Source organism: Patiria miniata, unplaced genomic scaffold (assembly GCF_015706575.1).
Source record: "Patiria miniata isolate m_02_andy unplaced genomic scaffold, ASM1570657v1 HiC_scaffold_7, whole genome shotgun sequence".
NCBI classification, from domain to species: domain Eukaryota; kingdom Metazoa; phylum Echinodermata; class Asteroidea; order Valvatida; family Asterinidae; genus Patiria; species Patiria miniata.
Genome location: NW_024037074.1, coordinates 23904992 through 23923636, shown reverse-complemented (window position 1 = coordinate 23923636; position 18645 = coordinate 23904992). Strand labels below are relative to the sequence as shown.

The following is an 18645-nucleotide window of genomic DNA, read 5'->3' as shown; positions in this document are numbered from 1 at the left end:
GTCAAGTCTCTTCTCTGGTCTTTGTCATTTTTGTCCGCTCCCCCCCCCCCCAAGAATCAAATTAAAAAAGACATTGAATTGAACCAAGTAAAAACTCCACAATCTATACCCAAGCTACTTTAGACATCCCGTAGTATGGTACATGTATGTCTGCAGCCTTGGAACATCAGAAAGGCAACAGATTTCCACCCACCCTCAGTGCACATATTCAGGGTCACTTGTTTTCCCGCCCGTAAATTGCCACCGATTGATTTTAGCGTCAGGACAATTAGATTTGTGGGTAGCGGGGATTGTTCAGTTCCTGATCCCCAACATTATCTCCTTAGCCTTGTAAGTGCCCAATTACTGTCATTCAGTCTGCCTAATTACGGACGGACGTATTAAAGCCTCATATATTTTCCTTTAGGATTTTAAAGAAGCGGCTCGGCACATCGTTGCATTTCATCATTTTTGAATGATTGTCCAGATGTCTCTTTTGAATTAAACAAAAATAACCTGTTTTCGCATTTTTGCAATGAAGATTTCTGCAGTCCCTTCATTTTACGATACTTTTCCCCTCGAACTTGGCATCTGCAACCCTCTTAAAAAACGGCTTTCATTTTGCGCATGAATGAAACCGTCCTGCGAGAGCCGAATTATTGTTGGGCCCAAATAGTTTGAGTTTAAAAAAAAATAATCAAAAATACTTGAGTCAGTGCATTGTTGTTTTTTAATGTCTCATTCAAAAGTGTATAACTTTTATACTGCTAGGAAAATAGCTGTTCAAAATATTTGTCAGGTCAAATAAAAGTCAGGTAAGCTGCCTAAAATTTAAGGGGCTTGATGTTTTAAAGTTTTGCCTTTCCTAAATCTTTCGTAGCACATTTACAGTGCCAAGAAATTGTTTTCTTGTAAAGTTGGTTGAAAATTTAAGGAGGGATGTTAACAAAAAGTAGTCTTTATGTTCCTCTCTGCAGTAAAATCCGGGAGGAGTTGGGACTAAAGCCCCTGCCGGTGGACAAACTCTCGCCGGCCAAACACAGAACAGGATCAAGTAAAGGAAGGGTAAGTCAGAAAATCAAAAGCTCTCAAAACAAAGAAAAAACAAACAAACAATAACAAAAAAGCAAAAACCAACAACAAACACATTACCGGGCAGATTGATGACGCAATTTGCTTAACTCGATGCATAGTTAACGATTTCAGTTTGTATTCGTGAAAAGGAACTTGTGTTGATCAAAGAAAAGTGGCTGCTGTCAAACCCTGCATTTCCTGAGAATTTTAAGGAAATAACTATAACATGTGTTGCCCGGTTTTTTTTTTAAAATGTGTGAAGTAATGTACATGTATGCACAGCCTCTCCTTGCTAATTACATGTAACGTTTGACACTGGCAAAAATAACCTCCTGTCGTTGCATGCCTGCATGGTTGTGCCCCATTTGTAGGACGTAATGCATAAATCTCTTTATACCCTGTCGGCGGCTCATATAAATAGTCCAATTGTTTTGGGCTTGTTTGGGTGAAGAGGTACTTGTAATACTGTAACAGTTTAGCAAAAGATTTAGGAGGCAATTGAACATTTCCAAACAGAGCGTTGATCTATAAAAAAATTGTTTCCCAGAACCTATACCCACTTCTGAGTCACTAACCTAAACTGGCCCATTTCGACATCTGTAATTTTTTTTTGTGTGAAAAAAAGATGAATTGGTGTTTGACTAGATGTAACATCCAATGTTTGCTTACATTGGGGATTTGGAGTCTGCCGGGAATGACATTTCCTTGAGTGAATTGTTTTCACACATTGCAATCACCGCTGGCAGGCCTTTTTATTTATTGTCATGTGGTTTCCAGAACTTAGATTGTACATTTTGGAGTGTTTTTGAGGCTGGGAGTGTGGAAAACTGGGAATGTCTTTTAAACATGCAGAGCTGGTAGAGGATCGTGCGAAAGTATGAAAAGTCATTGAGCCTGTAAAAAGATTTTTCACACTTGGTAATTCGTGAGAATTTTTTTTTTTTGGGGGGGGGTTCTAGATTAGAATTAAACTTATCAGTATGGACTCCATATTTGACCAAAAGAGGGGGCTGTTATTACCTAATTGTGATAGTGTTTGAAGGACACTTAGCTGGTTCACGTGCCCTGTTCACTAAAAATCACTTTCATTTAATACATGTTCATGTGAAATTTGTGACTGCCAGTTTGCAAATAACGTACGGTGTATTTACTTGTTTTCTTCAAAATCCTGCAAAACAATACTATAGCTTATAAGGGTAGGCCTACACCGCGTTATGAGGAAGTTTTTTATTGTTAGGCAAATTAGGGTCGAGTTATAAGGACTTTCTGCTGTCCCCACAGCATTTTCAGTCCCCATAAATACCGTACCTCGCACAGACAAGTGTATGTCCACACAACAACAGAACAAGACTGTGTGTACATACACATGCACATCCCTGACTTCAGAAAAATTAAATGACAATTTTTTTTTTTTTAATCATCAAGTTTTTTCTTCTTCCAAATGTTATTGAATTTAAAGTACATGTATAACACCAATTTGCAAACGCGTCCGGTCCCATCAGATAGAAAATGACACATTACACAGAGTCCGGTGTGGAGTGTTTGCCCATGTCATGAATTTTTTATGCGACGGTAACGCCACGGCAGCAATAGATCAAACCCTTGCCGTGGACTCGTGCATTCCCCCCCCCCCCCCCCCACATTTTTTTACTTTCGGTGCCGCAATGTCGCCAAGCCAATATGTCAAGCGTGCATTCCTCTCTGCGGCAACAGGTGCTCCAGACACCATTTCCATTTCCACCTTTGTGCTTCTTGTTTGGCCAGAGCATCCTGTCAAAACACCAAGTCGGCTTCTCGTGGGGGCTAGAAATAGCAGGAAGAAGACATTCAAACAACATTTTGGCGTCCTTGCGGCCGCTGAACTGTTTGTGTGTGTGTCCTTTGGGTTTGAAAACCAAACATTGAATCATGTTCTAAATTTGATGTTTTTTTCATTTGTTGTTTGACTTTCGCATGTTGTTGGTAGTTTAATCATACATCAGTCGGTACATGTAGAGATGTTTGCTTTTCATATGCCCTTCAAATATGTTGGCAGTTTTTGTCATTTGTGTGTGTGTTGATGTTTGTTCCTTGTTTACAGTGTTCTGTTTGACTATTTGGATTTCAAGATTATTCAGTGTTGACACGTTTTCACAAATTTTATTTCTGCACATGTACACATTTATTCCAATGCACTCTTTCCTGTTGGCTTTTGGTTAACACAATGCTTGCAAATTTATTCATCTTAACAGTGGTTGACTATGCTGTGTTGTACATGTTATTAGTTTTGACCATTTCGGATGCAGTGACAGATCGTAAAAATTAAAAAATTAATTTGGATTTCAAGTTAAATTGTACTGTCACATTTTGTTGTTCTTTAACCCATTTTACAAGAATTTGTTGAACCGTCAGTTTAAAACATTTACATTCTTTGTAACCCTTTAGTGACCAATGTGCCGTAACCAAAATCACACAAAAAATGTTCGTAGTGGTGACATGCATTCTTAACATTTTCAACACTCAGTTTTCTAAAAAAAAAATCATTGAAAAGTAAAAGAATCTTAAATCTGATGAAATAGATTTAATTACATGTGGGTCAGTCCATAAATTTGGGGTCCATTTTTGTTTAATTCAGGACACATTCTTTAATGCCTTCTATCTCCAAGGGTATGTAAAGCAAAGTACCTGCCAAACAATTAAAACGTAGTTTGAAGTCACTTTGAATGATATTTGGGTGCCAAATTACACAGGTCAGGTGTAACAGGGACTCAAAAATGTCGCGCTTTTGTACCCCAAATTTATTGAATGACCCATGTACCGTACATGTTTACCCTTCACACGCACAAAAAGTACTACCACCCTGGCCATACAGCATTGTACACCAATAAAAGTGTGGTCACTAAAGGATTCAACATATGTGATGCGATCAAGCTCAATGAGTCGTTTGTCGGGAACCTTCATTCGGAGATACAGGCCAAAATAGGGCCACTTCATCACATCTCTTGGTGTTCCGACTTTGATAATTTTTTAACTAAAGATGGTATCAGCATGCAGTTTTCACAGCAGTAATGCTGAGATTGTGCTCTTTTCAAATCTGTAAAAAAAAAAATTACCATGGTCGACAAACGACTCATTTTGCTTGACCGCATCACAATTGTTAAATTGTTCATGTTGATGATTTCAAACTCCACTGCATGATTTTCCAGATTTATACTAATCAGTTCAACTTTTCCCTGTCATCTTCTCAACCTTCTCCCCCACCTTCCCCCATCACTTTTATCCTCGACAGAATGCCAACATCCTGACAGCGGTACTAACCCTGATCAAGGAGCTGGATCAGGACACGCTGGAAGTGGTAGCCAACGCTTGCAAGGACCGCCTGGAGTCGTTATGATCCGCGGCCGGAAAACTACCGACCCCGTCCCACCCCCTTGTACATAAATGCACCCCCCCCCCCCAGCGGGATACCCTTACTCCCAACCTACCCCCTCCCCCTGGGGGAATGAGCTTTGTAGACAAGCTGGAGACAGCAGATTCCCCACGGTCCGGGGTCGCTCTTGCCACGACGATCACAGGGAAGAAGAAAAAAGCCCCCTTGGCAGAGCTCCAGGCTGCATGCAATTACAAATCCACGATCAATACGACACGTGAGGTATACTGGGCTTGCTCCTGAGCGCACCCCCCCCCCCCTTCTCCACCTTCATCCTCACCGCACACGAGAGAACGGTTGGACCGTGATTTGCTGCGAGTCAATCTCAGATTTGCATATTAAGCCGTTGCCTCTCTGCCCGGGACGCTCCGCATATAAATAGACAATCCGCCGGGCACGATGCAGCATTGCCTGGGTGCGGTGATGCGGTGGAGATCCTTGTTACTTACCGCGAAGTGTACGGTACGGCCAATTAACTAGAAGCCCACAATCCCCCTCAACCACCACTTTTTTTTTCCATATAGATAGAATTCAATTGATCTGCGTCCTGTCCAAATTGATGTAAGGTTACATGCACTTGGCCATCGGGATTGATGCATATTTTTTTTTCTCCCTTTTTTTGTTGTTGGGATTTTGTTGGGATTTCAAATTGAGCTTCGTTCAATCCCAGCTCGCCGACAACTCTGACGGAAAAAAGATGCAGACCACTGATTTAAAAAAAGACTCGTCATGACTCATCTGTTTTTTTAAAAAAAAGTTACTTAGGTATTCATTATATTCACATTCATCAATCAAAAACTCGTTGTACTCTTTAGACATATTTAGACAGTACAAGCTACTTGGGTAAAGTGGAGCTACATGTACAGTGTATATTGAATTTTTCAGTGTATGCAGTAATGATTTTTGTGGTTGACGTTTTCAAGTATCCTGTGTGAAAAGTTAAAATTATTAATTATTGTTAATTTTTATTCTGATCTCACTGCTTGACTTCAAGATGAATATCTCATATTTCTGTATCTAGACACAAAAGCCCTACACATGGATATTTGGGTATTATTGTGCCGTTGCCCCCCTATAGTTGGCAATCCAGAGATTCTTGCCAGTGGTTTTTTTTTTCATTTTCTGTTCAATCACTTTTGTCAAGGCACTAGTTTTCAGACTGCTCCTTATGAAAAAAAAATGAATCCAAGTCTAACTACTCAGTTGTAGTTTCTGGATATTAACCCTAACCCTCCTCAAAGCTCCAAAATCCTCCTGTCGGATTTGGATGATTTTAGAGGATTGAGGATAAATGTCAAAGATGTATCGCTTTTTTGTGGAGGATGCTTTAAGTCGAGCCAGTAGGCCATATCCTGCATTGGTTATGTTCAGCCATGCATAAATCAGCCCTGTGTTTTTCTCGTATTTCATCCACACTGCTTCTAAATGCCATTTGCACTGCCTCAAACCATAGCAGTACCGGTAATTAGCAGAGGATTTTGGAGAATTAAAGCAGTGATTACCCTCCACAGCCTAAATTCAAGAAATAACGGATGATTTTGGAGGATTGAGGCTGAATCCATTTTTTTCTTGGTGGCAATCGGAGGATTTTACAGGATTGAGGTTGCATCCTAGCCAGATGGCCTAGGGGTAAGGATTAACTGTACATCTGTTTGTTTTCATCAATGTTAAGTTAAAAGAATCCCACAAATCACACGAAGGATGCGGACTCGAACCCCGTACCACCTTCTTGCTAGTCTAGATAAATATCTCATCAATGGAATAGGCTAGGATACCGAACCACATGTGTGGATTTTGCTTGACATCTATCCTACGTTTAAAAAAAAAGCAGGAGGTTCTGAATTTAATGAATGAAAGGTTTGCGGAAACACCATGTGGGAATAATTTCTCAAACTGAAAGAATGGTTCTGAAAAGAACCAGAGGTATAAACTCAACGTTCCGGTCAGTATGCTCTGACCGTCTTCAGGAGAGTGCCGAAACTCTAAGAAAGTAAAGACTAGAGTACCAAAAGCGACATCGATGAAATGTGGAAGTTGCATCCTGTGTGGATGCCAAGTAGCTGGGAGCCTAGAGCAAGCTTGGTGTGTCCACTTGGTGTTTCCGCAAACCTTTCATTCATGAGTATCTCCACCCTGCAAAGCCTCAAATCTTACTTGGGTTCTGAATTTGTAAACCACCCAAATAACATCTTTTTCCTCTTCCCTTTTCACTGAGCCTCAACAAAAAAAAGATTCCAATCACCGGTCGGCAAGGGCAAAGAACCCTGACGCGAACTCTAATGGTTGTGTGCATTTTGCCTATTAGTATGCCGGCACTTGTCATAGACCAGTTGACCACTGCGCATAATTACCAGTCACGGGTGGATTTTTTTTCTCTCCTATAACTGCCGGAGGGCATTGAGATACTGCACATGAACACAGGTTCGCAGAACTTACGTACATTGTACTGTATTGACTGTACACTATTAGAGTGTTCCTTCAAAATAATATTAGGATGGAATTTGCGCCAGGGAGATGTACATGTAAAATCAATAGTATTGCCCTTCACTGATGTGTTTTATAAACACTGTATACTGAATGCCCAGTATTGAGTTCTGTAACGTGTACTGTGAAACTCATGAAAGTTTCATTGAAAGTGGTTGGAGAGTTAAATAATTTGTTGGGCCAGAATTGAAGATTTGCTGGATTTGTTTTAACAATTTTTGTGGGAAAAAAACATTAATTTAAAGCTGTTCTACCCATGATGTTCAACATTTTCAATTTCTCTCCTAATGAATTTTCAATTAGTACATACGTATACATTATTTTAAAAAAATAATAATAATCCTACTTTTTTATATTTTGGACCTTTTCAACATTTTAAAAATACACTTTTATTTTTGGTTGCTTTTGCCCCAATAATGCACACACAAATAGATACGCCTGAATGAATTATTGTATGGCCTGCAAATAATTCAAATTTGTAAAAGAATTATTCCATAACTAAATACCAGTATGGGCGGAGTTTTTGTTCAATGGCTCCTTCAAAAGTGAATAACTCTTGTATTGCTAGAAAAACAGCAATTTCAAAACAAAATCTATTTTTGAGATGAAACTCGAAAATAGTGCAACTTCTGTTAAATGTATGCGACCTGCTCCAAACACAAAATAACAGTAAGATTGCCAGATATTAATTGCCATGTGAAGGTACAACATTTTTTGAACTATTACAGTCTTTCAAAATTGCCCAAATTCCTTCCCCTCGGAGACTAATCAATACAGTACTGAGACCGGAAGGGTTGTATACCATTTAAAACTTTTGTTCTCCCGTACTCCATCCTTTGTCTTAGCAAATCTTCTGTAATGGGTTATTCCGACAGTATCCAAAATTACAAATCAGTTGTGTCTTCTGCCTCCAAAAGATAAAGGAAAAAAGGCAGGAATATTTTCCAAACCATATTTTTCTAAGAATCATGTTCTTTAATGTTACTGAGAAGCGTTGTCGTACAGAAAAGCTGAATGTCAAGTACCGTATGCCATTAGTGTTTGAATGAAATGTCATTCTGCTGCACTTGTTAATTAATGCATGATAGTACGTACCAATCTAATTTCAATCAACTGATGTTGTCAAATTATTATTTTTTTAAAATATGAGTCATTCTTTAACTTTAGTTTTCCGAAATGTGACATTTTCCTGTCCTTGTTACCTTGGTACTCTGTAGTTTTGCTATTCAAGTATCATAAAGAATGACTTCAAACGATTGTTTATTGTGTTGAAAAGGCAGTTTGCTAACGAGTGCACCAGAATTATAAAAATCATAGATGTCAGATGTAACAGGGACAGGAAAAATGTGGACCCCAAATTTATAAGATGACCAATCTGAATGGACATATGCTATTTGGTCAAATTGACATATCAATGGAGTACCGAAGTGAATACGTCACGAATACAAAATGTGTGTGAAAGACATTAGCGCATGATTCAGCCCGAGAACCAACACGCGCGCATACTCCATTCGTTTGCACTACACTTTCTGGTTCTAAATGACGTCACACTTCGGTACTCCGTTGCTATCAACTTTGGATTGTAAACTGTTACTAATTCCTGTATAGTAAACTTGTATTTGAAATTGTTTGAAATCAATGCAAGCGTCATCTACATGTTACAAAACAATTGTCAAAGTAAATATACTGCTTCTTCACTGGATTTTCTAGTTAAAATGGCCAATTTGTAAATTGCATTCAATGTACTGCATATGTAAATAGACACACCTTGATGTAAATACATTTATTATCAAAACATAATTGTTAAGGTGACAATTGTATAAAATATTGTATGTCTCTATCTGTTCAATTTATACCGTGTAGTTTGTGTACTGATGTTCTTGTGAAATTGACGTATGACAACTGGTGCGTTGGGTAAAAAGCTTAAAACTGTGTTAACAAAAGAAAGGATTTCCGGAGGTTGAGCCGAGGGGCAGAAAAACAGGGAGCAGAAAAACAATTCCAATTCAAGCCATGAATCACAATTCTGTTCAGATTTCAAATTTTCATAAAAAAAAGAACACAGAAAAAACTCAATTGAATCCCCGCATAATGCTTTGCCAAAAAAAAAGTAATTGAAAGGTATCATTGCTCTCTGTAAACATGATTCTTACCCCTTTGAAGTATTTATCACAAGTTTTTCGTCTGCTCTGTAATACATCTCATGCTACTATGTAAAAAAGTTTGGTTTCTTCATTAGAAATGCCCAATCTTAAGCTCGTAATTTTTGGAGTTGGCGTGCCTTCAGGATTGTTGGGCACTGCCTGGAAATCGACTCTCAGCAAACGAGAGTCAGCTGTCATGGTGATTTGATTTTAAAAACAATGAGAGGCATGATTTCGATTATCAGTTTGAAAATATGCTGCGCAGGGTTGCCCAAGCCTATAGTCATCAGTGTTGTTACCGAGTCCATCACAAATTCCATCAGGACTCTTGAGATCCCACAAGTCATCATGTGTCATCGCGTGTCCCCACAAGTTCCCTCACAAGTACTAACAAGTTCCATCACAAGTCATAACAAGTCCTCACAAATTCCATCACCAGTCCTCACAAAGTCATAAGTCCTCACAAGTTTCATCACGAGTCCTCACAAATTCCTCACAAGTCCTCACAAGTTCTATCAAAAGTCCATCACAAGCCTTCACAAGTCATTTTAAGTTCAAAGTCATAAGTCCTCACAAGTTCCATCACGAGTCCCATCACGAGTCCTCACAAGTTCCCTCACAAGTCCTCACAAGTTCAATCACGAGTCCTCAAAAATTCCTCACAAGTCCTCACAAGTACTAACAAGTTCCATCACAAGTCATAACAAGTCCTCCCAAATTCCATCACCAGTCCTCAAAAATTCCTCACAAGTTCTATCAAAAGTTCATCACAAGTCTTCACAAGTCCTTTTAAGTTCAATTACAAGTCCTCACAAGTCAATCAAGTCCTCACAAGACCTCACAAGTGCCCACAAGTCCTCACAAGTGCCCACAAGTCCTCACAAGTCAATCACAAGTCTTCACAAGTCAATTACAAGTCTTCACAAGTCAATCACAAGTCACCAAGTTCACAATTGAACTGTGACAAGGGCATTTCAGACTAGTTAGTGCATGAACTTGTGATTTACTTGTGGCTGGACTTACGATGGACTTGTGATAGACTCGACTACAACACTGCCAATAGCCTGGTAGAATTAATTTCTGTAATGAAATGTGAGTAGTATTAAGCGGCATAAATGTACCTCTTTTCCTGCCACTGGCTGGACCTCGATGGAAACCTTTTTTGCCGATTAAAATGTGGAGGTTTTTTTTTTTTGACAAATTAAAATGGCTATCACAAAAGCCTATGGGGCCTTGTAAGAGTTTTGACGATGTAAAAGATGAATAGAAAGAAAAATGTGTAATTAACTCTACCTGCAATTAAAAGAAATCAAATTTGAATCCGTGTCTAGTTTCTCTTCTTTTTTGTCCCCGTCTCTCACCGAACGAGTCAAAAATCAGAAGATAAAACTCTACACTGCTTTTCATCCCTAAACCTGAAAATCCAGATTTTTCTTAGTCGAAAATACTGTAATCCTGCCATGCGCCCCACTCGCCCGAGGTTGTACATGTACTTGCTGTGTTTGATCACGGAATACTTAATGCCCAAGTAGGTGTCAATCATGCCAAAAGTGTATTAACACCAGCGGTACTCGGGCTTCACTTCTCCGAGCCCCGTTTTTTCACCGGGCGCTGTTAATCCGGTAACACAATCTTAGTATTTACTGAGCTATACAATTGCCCTGCCAGGAAATAAAGGAAAGCCCCCCCCCCCCCCCAAGAAATAGTGAAAACAGAAAAGGCAGTCCCACTGGTGTGTCTAGTGTTGGGTGTTTGGGCTGGGCTCTGGTGTGTTCAAATAGTGCAGTGCCACTCAGGATTATGGGTAACCCGAGTCCGCCTTTCCCAGTTTGGTCAGGACGGGATCGGTAGCTGTTGTTCATTTATTGGCCTGGTCTCGGAGCAGCTGTGCTGGAGCAGTCCGAGGGGACGCAGATTGCGGAAGTGGCAAAAAAATTGTCATTCTCTTGCGGTGTTGGGTTCTTTTATTTATTTTATGTCTTTTTCTGCTACTTAATACAATTCCTGATTTCTTTCTGTGCGTGACTTGATAGCACAAAAGAAGTATGCATTCGCAGCACATGTACTGTTGTTGGATCGGCTGAAATGTGGCCAGCACTCCAAAACCATTCAAGTGCATTTTGGAGGACTGTTTTTTTTCCCCCTTATTATTTTGTTGTTGACCACAACACAGTCAGAGAAGAGAATTTGGAAATAAAAGTGAAAACTCAAAAAGGCAAACTCTGTCAATATTTGTCATGGAACAGTGTGTGGTTTAGACATTGAAGGCAGTGACAATGAATTTCAAGTGTCCATCAACTGTAATGGTGTGTTGGTTTTGTGGTGCACCAAATAAGTGGTTTTTAAGGGTTTTTGTGTGTATCTGTCTATCTTCCATCTTCATGTTTGATTGACATGCAGCTTGGAGCACGTTCGGGCAAGGACCGTTAGTCAACTATGGGTTCATGCGTGATGTAACTTACGCGTGCTTACTAATAGCAACGTGCGAACGTCTCTAGTCAAACGATGGTCAAAATGTCATCGCAAAATTTGTGGGTACCAGTACTGGCTCCCTGCTGTGCATTATGATGCATGCGGCTATTGGTAACCAGCGATGCAACCGTGCCCTGTGGTCCGGTTCCAAATAGTCGACTAGAGTAGTCCAACTATCCTGGGTTAGAGTGAAGTTAGTCGAACTATGGTTTACCGTAATTATCCTTGCTCTTAAACTTGCTCGTGATTTAGCAGGGTAGTAGCAAGAAATTTCTTTTTGGGGGGGGGGGGGGTGTTGTTTACCTATTTGTGTTCCCCCAAAAAATCAATTTGCTGGATGGCCATGAAATGGAGAGGAAGCCAGGATTGGATAAATGACCTGAGACTGGTTTAAGCCACGTCTGCAGAGAGTGCGTTCAGCGTGTTGATCAGATGTGTGGCTACCCCTCCTCCCTTCCTCCTCTCGTCCTTCCCCCTCCCTCCCCCTTTTGTGGTCAGGGGTGTGGGGGGATGTTTAACCCCCTCCCCCTCGTCACTACGTCACTGTGGCTTAGTCTATCACAAGGGTGGGGCACAACTCCCAACTGGAATACTGTGCCTCACTTAGTTTCTTCCGTTGAAATGTCAAAGAAACTCTACTACTCTCACTGTCACATACCCAAATAGCTCACTGTCCCTGCTTCCACTTTGGGTTGGCCTTGCTTCTTTCAAAAATAATGGTGAATTCCATATTTCTGACAACTGAGTGCACTGAAATAATTCTCTAATGACATAATGTCCTCCACAACTATTTATTTTCCGTTTGATGTTCCTGAATAAACTGCTAAAAGTATTATAACTATTCTAAAATCAGGCATGCAACTTTTCCTTGGATCAGCTGATCTTTATTTGTTTTTCACTTCACACTGATGCCATTAAAAATTGAGAAACACTGTACAAAGTCTTGTAAAGATTGGAGTTTCCTCTTCTTTTGTTACAAGTTTCCAAGTTGCATGCCTGATAAATGCATTTGTGGCACTGTTATTATGACAAGTGAATTGTTGAAGTGTTCAAGATGAAATTTGTATGATTTGTGATTACAAGTACATTTTGTTTTTGTTGGTAATAGTTTGGGTGGCATGGCTAGCACCGTGCGTAAACTGCACACCTCTCACTGCTGTGGCCAGGGTTCGATTCCCGGCTTGTGTCATACATGTACATGTATGTTAGTAGAACTAGAGTTGTAAGGGGGACCTGAGGTTGTGCATGTCATTTTGGAGTGACAAAATCTTTTTGAGAATCAAAAAGACAGGTGTCTTAAACTCCACAATCCCTGTTGTTAGTTGATTCTCTTCTGTGCCACGAGGGTTATTCTGTGGGTTCTCCGCTTTTCCTCCCTCTGCCAAAATTATCAATCTGGACCAATTTTGCCCACTGTTAAATGCTTCTCAATGAACAGTAAGTTCTCTGTCCTAAAAAAAAAAAATTAAACCTGCTTTTAGAAGTAACTATAGAGGGCGCTGTTGCAATAAAATGGGAAATGAAGTTGATTTGTTTATTGAGAACAGTATGGTTGGGTTTAATACTTCATAGAGGGGGTGCTTCAATTCTTACATATGGGTGCAGACCAAAAACACTCCGTAAGCACCAGGCATGTAACTTTTCCTCGGATCAGCTGATTTCCTCATTTTTCACTTCATGCTTATGCCATTAAAAGTTGAAAAAACACTGTACAAAGTCTGAAGTGTAAAGATTGGAGTTTTTTGTTTGGGGGGGGGGCATCACATGAAATGACATCACACTTTTGCTCATGGATATGGAAATTTTCATTAGCATAAAAACCAAAAAGGCACCAAAATACCCTTGAAAATGGCAAAACAAAAATTGAAAATCAGGTTAAATGGGACACAGGGGCATTTTCAAGGATTGCATTAAAAAAAATACACTGCATGAGCCCTTTTTGTAACAAATTCAAGACGTTACAATGCTCTGGTACTGATGTCTGTGAAACCTAGATTTTGTTTGTTACACAACAAACGTACTTCGGCTCTGTCTGTGTGTCATCATGTCCATGCATTTGGTCTGTGTCGATAAGTTGGCATTTGTTGATTATGCAAATGGAATAAAATCGTTATCAAATGCCAGTTGATTTTTGCTGATTCATCATAATAAATGTATTTTATATTACATAAGGATCATTCTATAAATTTGGGGTCCACTTTTTTCCCGTCCCTGTTACATCTGACAGCTATGATTGTATAATTCTGATGCACTCCTTAATGCAGTCATCCTGCAAGAGACATTATGAATAGCAAACTACCTACCAAATAAAGAAATAATTTGAAGTAATTCTTAATAAAGGGCAAATTATAAAGTACATTACTAAGGTAACAGGGACATACAATTCAGGGTCACACTTTGGACCCTAAATTTATAGAATTCAGTTTTGTAATGAAATCAGCAAGTGGCATTTATGTAACAAATTGCATTTTAATTTCGTATATGATGTCATATTATTGCTCAGCGAAGATGTATTAAAAATAACCACAATTATATAAACTAAAATGTGTCCCGATCAAGCCAGTTGCTCATCAGGTTGGTATTTATTTACAGTTTTCTTGGCATTAAACAACCGAGAATATTTTAAATCCACTGGATGGGATGCCAGACCATTGCAGGTTACTCCCTAGCTAATGCCTGGTTCCCATTAATACATCCTGAGTGGAGAGAGGCAATTGGGGTAATGTGGCTTGCCCAGGGACACACTGATAATATTTGAACCCCTGACCCGTTGATCATGAGTCGGGAACCCTAACAACTGGGCCACTCTCTCCCTCAATGTAATTGACTTAATAAGAACAAAGAGTAACATTTCAGAAATCAAGTTCTGAGATTTCTTTTTTAACTAGAGACTGTTGATGAAACCATTGGGTGAACTTTAGCCACACAGTTGTAATGCAGCGCCATTTGTCCTAACATTACCAAACCCAAGTAACTTCCCTTCAGAGTTCTGCTCATTAGTCCCAGGTTGTCTCTCCCCCCCCCCCCCCCCCTCACAAATATGTCATTGTTCATACAAACGTGCAGAACTCTCCACATGCATGGCATTGCTTACGTAAAGATAAAGCTGTTGGACCTTTAGCACCAAAAATCAAACATTGACGATTGTGTAACTCCCTCACTACAGAAATTAGGGGGGGGGGGAGGGGGGTGGAGAAATGAAATTTAAAAAAAGGTAAGACCAGATTGTTTGCTTGTTTAAAGGCATGCAGGAACATTTGCAATTACTCGGAAACGTACCTACCAATTTAATGAGAAAATCGTTGCTCATAAAGTGAAGATAGGACTGGTATCAAATACCCTGTGAAATTATCACTGAAGGTGGTTTGAGAAAGTGTGTCAACGGGCACAGGTTGTTTTTATGTGCATTAGCAATGGAATCCATGCAGTTATGAAACCCAAAAATGATGCATATAGTATGCTTTCTCTGTTTTCTAAAAAGAAAATGTATAGTATCCACTGAGGTTACTTTTTATTCACCCTTCTTAAAATTTTGAGCAATTTTGTTGCTTCAAACAAACCAGAAAATGCATAAAAGTAAATGAGCCTATGTATCTTTAAGATAGTACACAGCATGTCTTTTGTCTCAAAATTTATGCCATGGATGGGTGATCCTCTTTTGGAAAAGAATACCTTGGATCTTTATTCTGATGAGATGACAAAATGGAGTTTGGAATTAAAAAACAGTCATTCATGTAATCAAGAACACATGTCATTGCACGAGTCTCTTAACACTTTTTGAAGAAAAAAAAAATCCAAGTTATGAAATCAGCTTGTTTGTCCAAACTTTGAAACACCTCCAAAAGTTTGTCCTATGGTCCCTATCAACACCCCTGTTGAACCCCCCCCCCTCCCCTTCACCCTCACATGTCCCACCATGTGAGCCAGGATTTTCGTTATCATTGTCCACACATCAGTCCGAACTCAGCAAGGGGCTCCCAACCGTCACCATGCAGATAGACCCCCACTGCAAAATGTTCTGCATTTGGTTATCATAAAGTTTCAAACATCCAGAACTCTTATCTGCTTCTTTATCGCACAATATTTACATCCAAGTTCTCTGGTTAAAGTAGCGATATCGCCGTGAGTTCTGGGATTAAGTATCCGCCCCCTATTTTGGTTTTGTAACCGGGTCCCTGTTTTGGGGCCTTGCATGTCCCTATGTTACCAGTTCCTAGGGTCACTTGTCGTTCTTGCCGGCAACAAGTAAGGTTCTCCCTCCAGGAACTTTGAAATATTTTTCCTCCCTGTGAGACTTTTCTTGATGAGAGAAGGTGCCATTTTTTTCTTGACAACATGAAGTGGTTCCTTCTTTCTTGTTTGTTCATTTTCTTGCCGACCGGTAAGTTTTTCTCCTTTTTTCATTTCTATACTTCTGCTCTTCATTTGTGATTTTTTTAAGGAAAGAATGTAGTATCCAGACGCCACTTCTTTGCTTCTGTACAAAGTCTATGGAGAGTCAAGTGCATTTTCAAAGTATTTTCTAACAAAATCGGAAATCATTTTTTTCTCAGTCCCAGATTCATGTTGTATCAACTTTTTTTTACAATGACTGACCTTCGTTGAGTTAATGTATGATAAACAAATGTGACATCGGGATGCAACATTCTTTCCATTTTTAAAATGAAATCAAACAATTTCAAGTTTCTGATATTGTTTTTATTACTTTTTTAAAAACAAATAAACTGACGTAGCATTTTTACTTAAAATTGAATGTTATTGTTTTGTTTTAAATTTTACAGTACATTTTCCAACTAATTGACCAAGAAAAACCAAGTTTTTGATGCCAATTTTTGAAGTTAACTTTAAAAAGTCTAAAAGTTTTTGTTTAAAATGTGGGTGTTTTGATTATGGCAAACAAACCAATTACTTGAAAATGTGGGACAAATCTCTGTTGAGAGTTTGTGAGGTTTTGAACAGAAACGAGAGAAACTCAACGTTTTGGACAGTATACTCTTGACGTCATCAGGAGACTGATGAAAAAAGAGATTTGTCACATGGTGCTACCAAAAACCTTTATCAAATTCCTATCTTCATCATGCAGACCTTCAAATCTTATACCACTTGAAAATTGTTACTGTGTTACTGCTATTTGGACCACGTCAAATAGTCAAATGTCTCTTCGATCCGGCCCACTTCTGTTTTCAGTAATGCCGTCCATGTTTTCCTTAACATGACATTCCTGAGAAACAAATATTTTTTTTACAGTGCTATTCCCAGAAAAAGCCATTGTGGTTCTGGACTAATCTGCAGGTCATTGATTCCCAAATAATGACATTTTACAAACAAGTTAAAGGTATAAAGTAGAGTTCTTTAAAATCTATTCTGTGAATGAATATTCACATTTTCTTAAAATATGGTTGTGGTAGACAGTTAATTTTTTGGATTAGCTGAGCTAACTTCCTTTTTTTGGCCACTTACACCATTAAAATGTGACAGATGCATTTAGAAAGTGTGGCAATATAATGTTTGAGGTCGGCCTAAAAAAGCCAGGGAGGTAGGGGGGGGGGGGGCCTGCCTGGCCTCATCTGGTCAGGGCACAAGTTGTGTAAGCCTTTTATTGCAGCAGCTATAATTCACAAACCAAAACTGTGTTTGATAACAAGACTCACCATAAACCTTCAGACAAGGCCAGATTTATCATTATCTTTGTGTAATTTACAAAATGTTTGGCAAAGGAATTAATTGGGCTTATTTGCCGAGTAGATCAAGCATCATTTGAATGTTTGCTGCTATGGAGGGGTATTTGATAAGATGATGGGTGTTTGCTTTTCTTGATCAGATTATGAAGGGGAAAAAAGTACAAGACTTTTGTTCCTAGTATCCTGCTGATTATACCTTTTATGGAAAACAAAAATATGAAATGCAGCTTCCAGTAGTGGTTTGTACATTTATACACGTATCATTCGAACCCTCGACCTCCTGCTTTCTAGTGCAGATGTCTTACCACTCTTGCATCTTATAATAGTTTATGCGGTACCCGCTGCTATGTACATCAGATTCGAACCAGCCAACCGATCCCGTTATCTCGGTGGTCGAGTGGTAAGACATCTGCACTAGAAAGCAGGAGGTCGTGGGTTTGAGTCCCACCCGAGTGATTTTTTCCAACTTTCACTCGGGAGGTATATACAGTGTTTAAACGTCGGTAAAGGGCAAAAACCTCATTTGATTTATATCACCCCAACGCAAAAGTTCCATCTTATAATACACGTATCATATTGGAATGAATGTTGGAATGAGCACGTGCTTTACACGGACATTCAGCAGTTTAGCATATGCAGCTGGAATGTCGCTCGCATCTTGGAACAGCTGAATACGCGGAGTGCGGTGTGGATGGAGACCGTGCTACATGGTTATATGTAGCACAGCTTGTTGCCATGGATCGACCAATCAGCATCGAGGATTCAAGTTTACTTGAAGATAAAATGTAATACAGGTGTTTTAATAATGGGTCAACTATTGTGTAATACCCTCTGCCAGAATTACACATTTTATCAACTTTTTACAAAATTTCTATTTTTGACTGCATTTGACTCGTGTTTTTCCACACTTCTTTTGATCTGTCCCTTCCAAGTCTTAAGCCAGCGGTGTCCCCAAGGCTGGTCCCTGTATCAAGACAACTGCTTCAGGCTGTTCACTGACTGGAAGAGCGTCAACGATGCCCGCATCGCCTGCCAGCAGGAAGGAGGTGACTTGGCCATCATCACCAGCATCGAGATGAATGTAAGAAACCAATCAATTTACCCCCCAACAGAAACAGACAGTTTCATCATACCACTTCCTTTCCTTTGCCTATCACACCCCCTACCCGAAGCCCACCCCGCTACTTTTAGGTATGTTCATGAAAGCATGTGGGGTACTATTATTTGCAGGTTATTGAGTTATCTTCTGATAAGAACGAAAGGGCTGTAAAACTTTGTTTAAAACTCATTAGGCCTTTCTTTTCATCATAAAAAAAGACTATTTTTATTTCAGTTCAAACAAAACTGATCTGCAGTGAGGTCCATTGTATTTGTTTTAATGAATTCTTTTGTGAGCATTTCA

At 39.4% G+C, this 18645-nt stretch overlaps 2 protein-coding genes across 3 annotated transcripts in view; both read left to right on the top strand.

Moving 5' to 3' along the window:
- Positions 1-5210, top strand: part of LOC119745442 (cilia- and flagella-associated protein 410-like) — a 33460-nt gene extending 28250 nt beyond the window's left edge. Inside the window, exons 4-5 of one of the 2 annotated variants that reach the window (XM_038221790.1) lie at positions 936-1044; positions 4322-5210. In XM_038221790.1, the coding sequence (XP_038077718.1) occupies positions 936-1044; positions 4322-4426 (214 nt within the window). In that variant the 3' untranslated portion in view covers positions 4427-5210. The remainder of the gene's footprint in view (positions 1-935; positions 1045-4321) is intronic. The other variant, XM_038221791.1, reaches the window with a different exon arrangement.
- Positions 5211-15763: 10553 nt separating this feature from the next.
- The window catches only part of LOC119745046 (lymphocyte antigen 75-like), a 59483-nt gene continuing 56601 nt past the window's right edge, over positions 15764-18645 (top strand). Inside the window, exons 1-2 of the mRNA XM_038221270.1 lie at positions 15764-15943; positions 18176-18324. Of these exons, the coding sequence (XP_038077198.1) occupies positions 15898-15943; positions 18176-18324 (195 nt within the window). The 5' untranslated portion in view covers positions 15764-15897. The remainder of the gene's footprint in view (positions 15944-18175; positions 18325-18645) is intronic.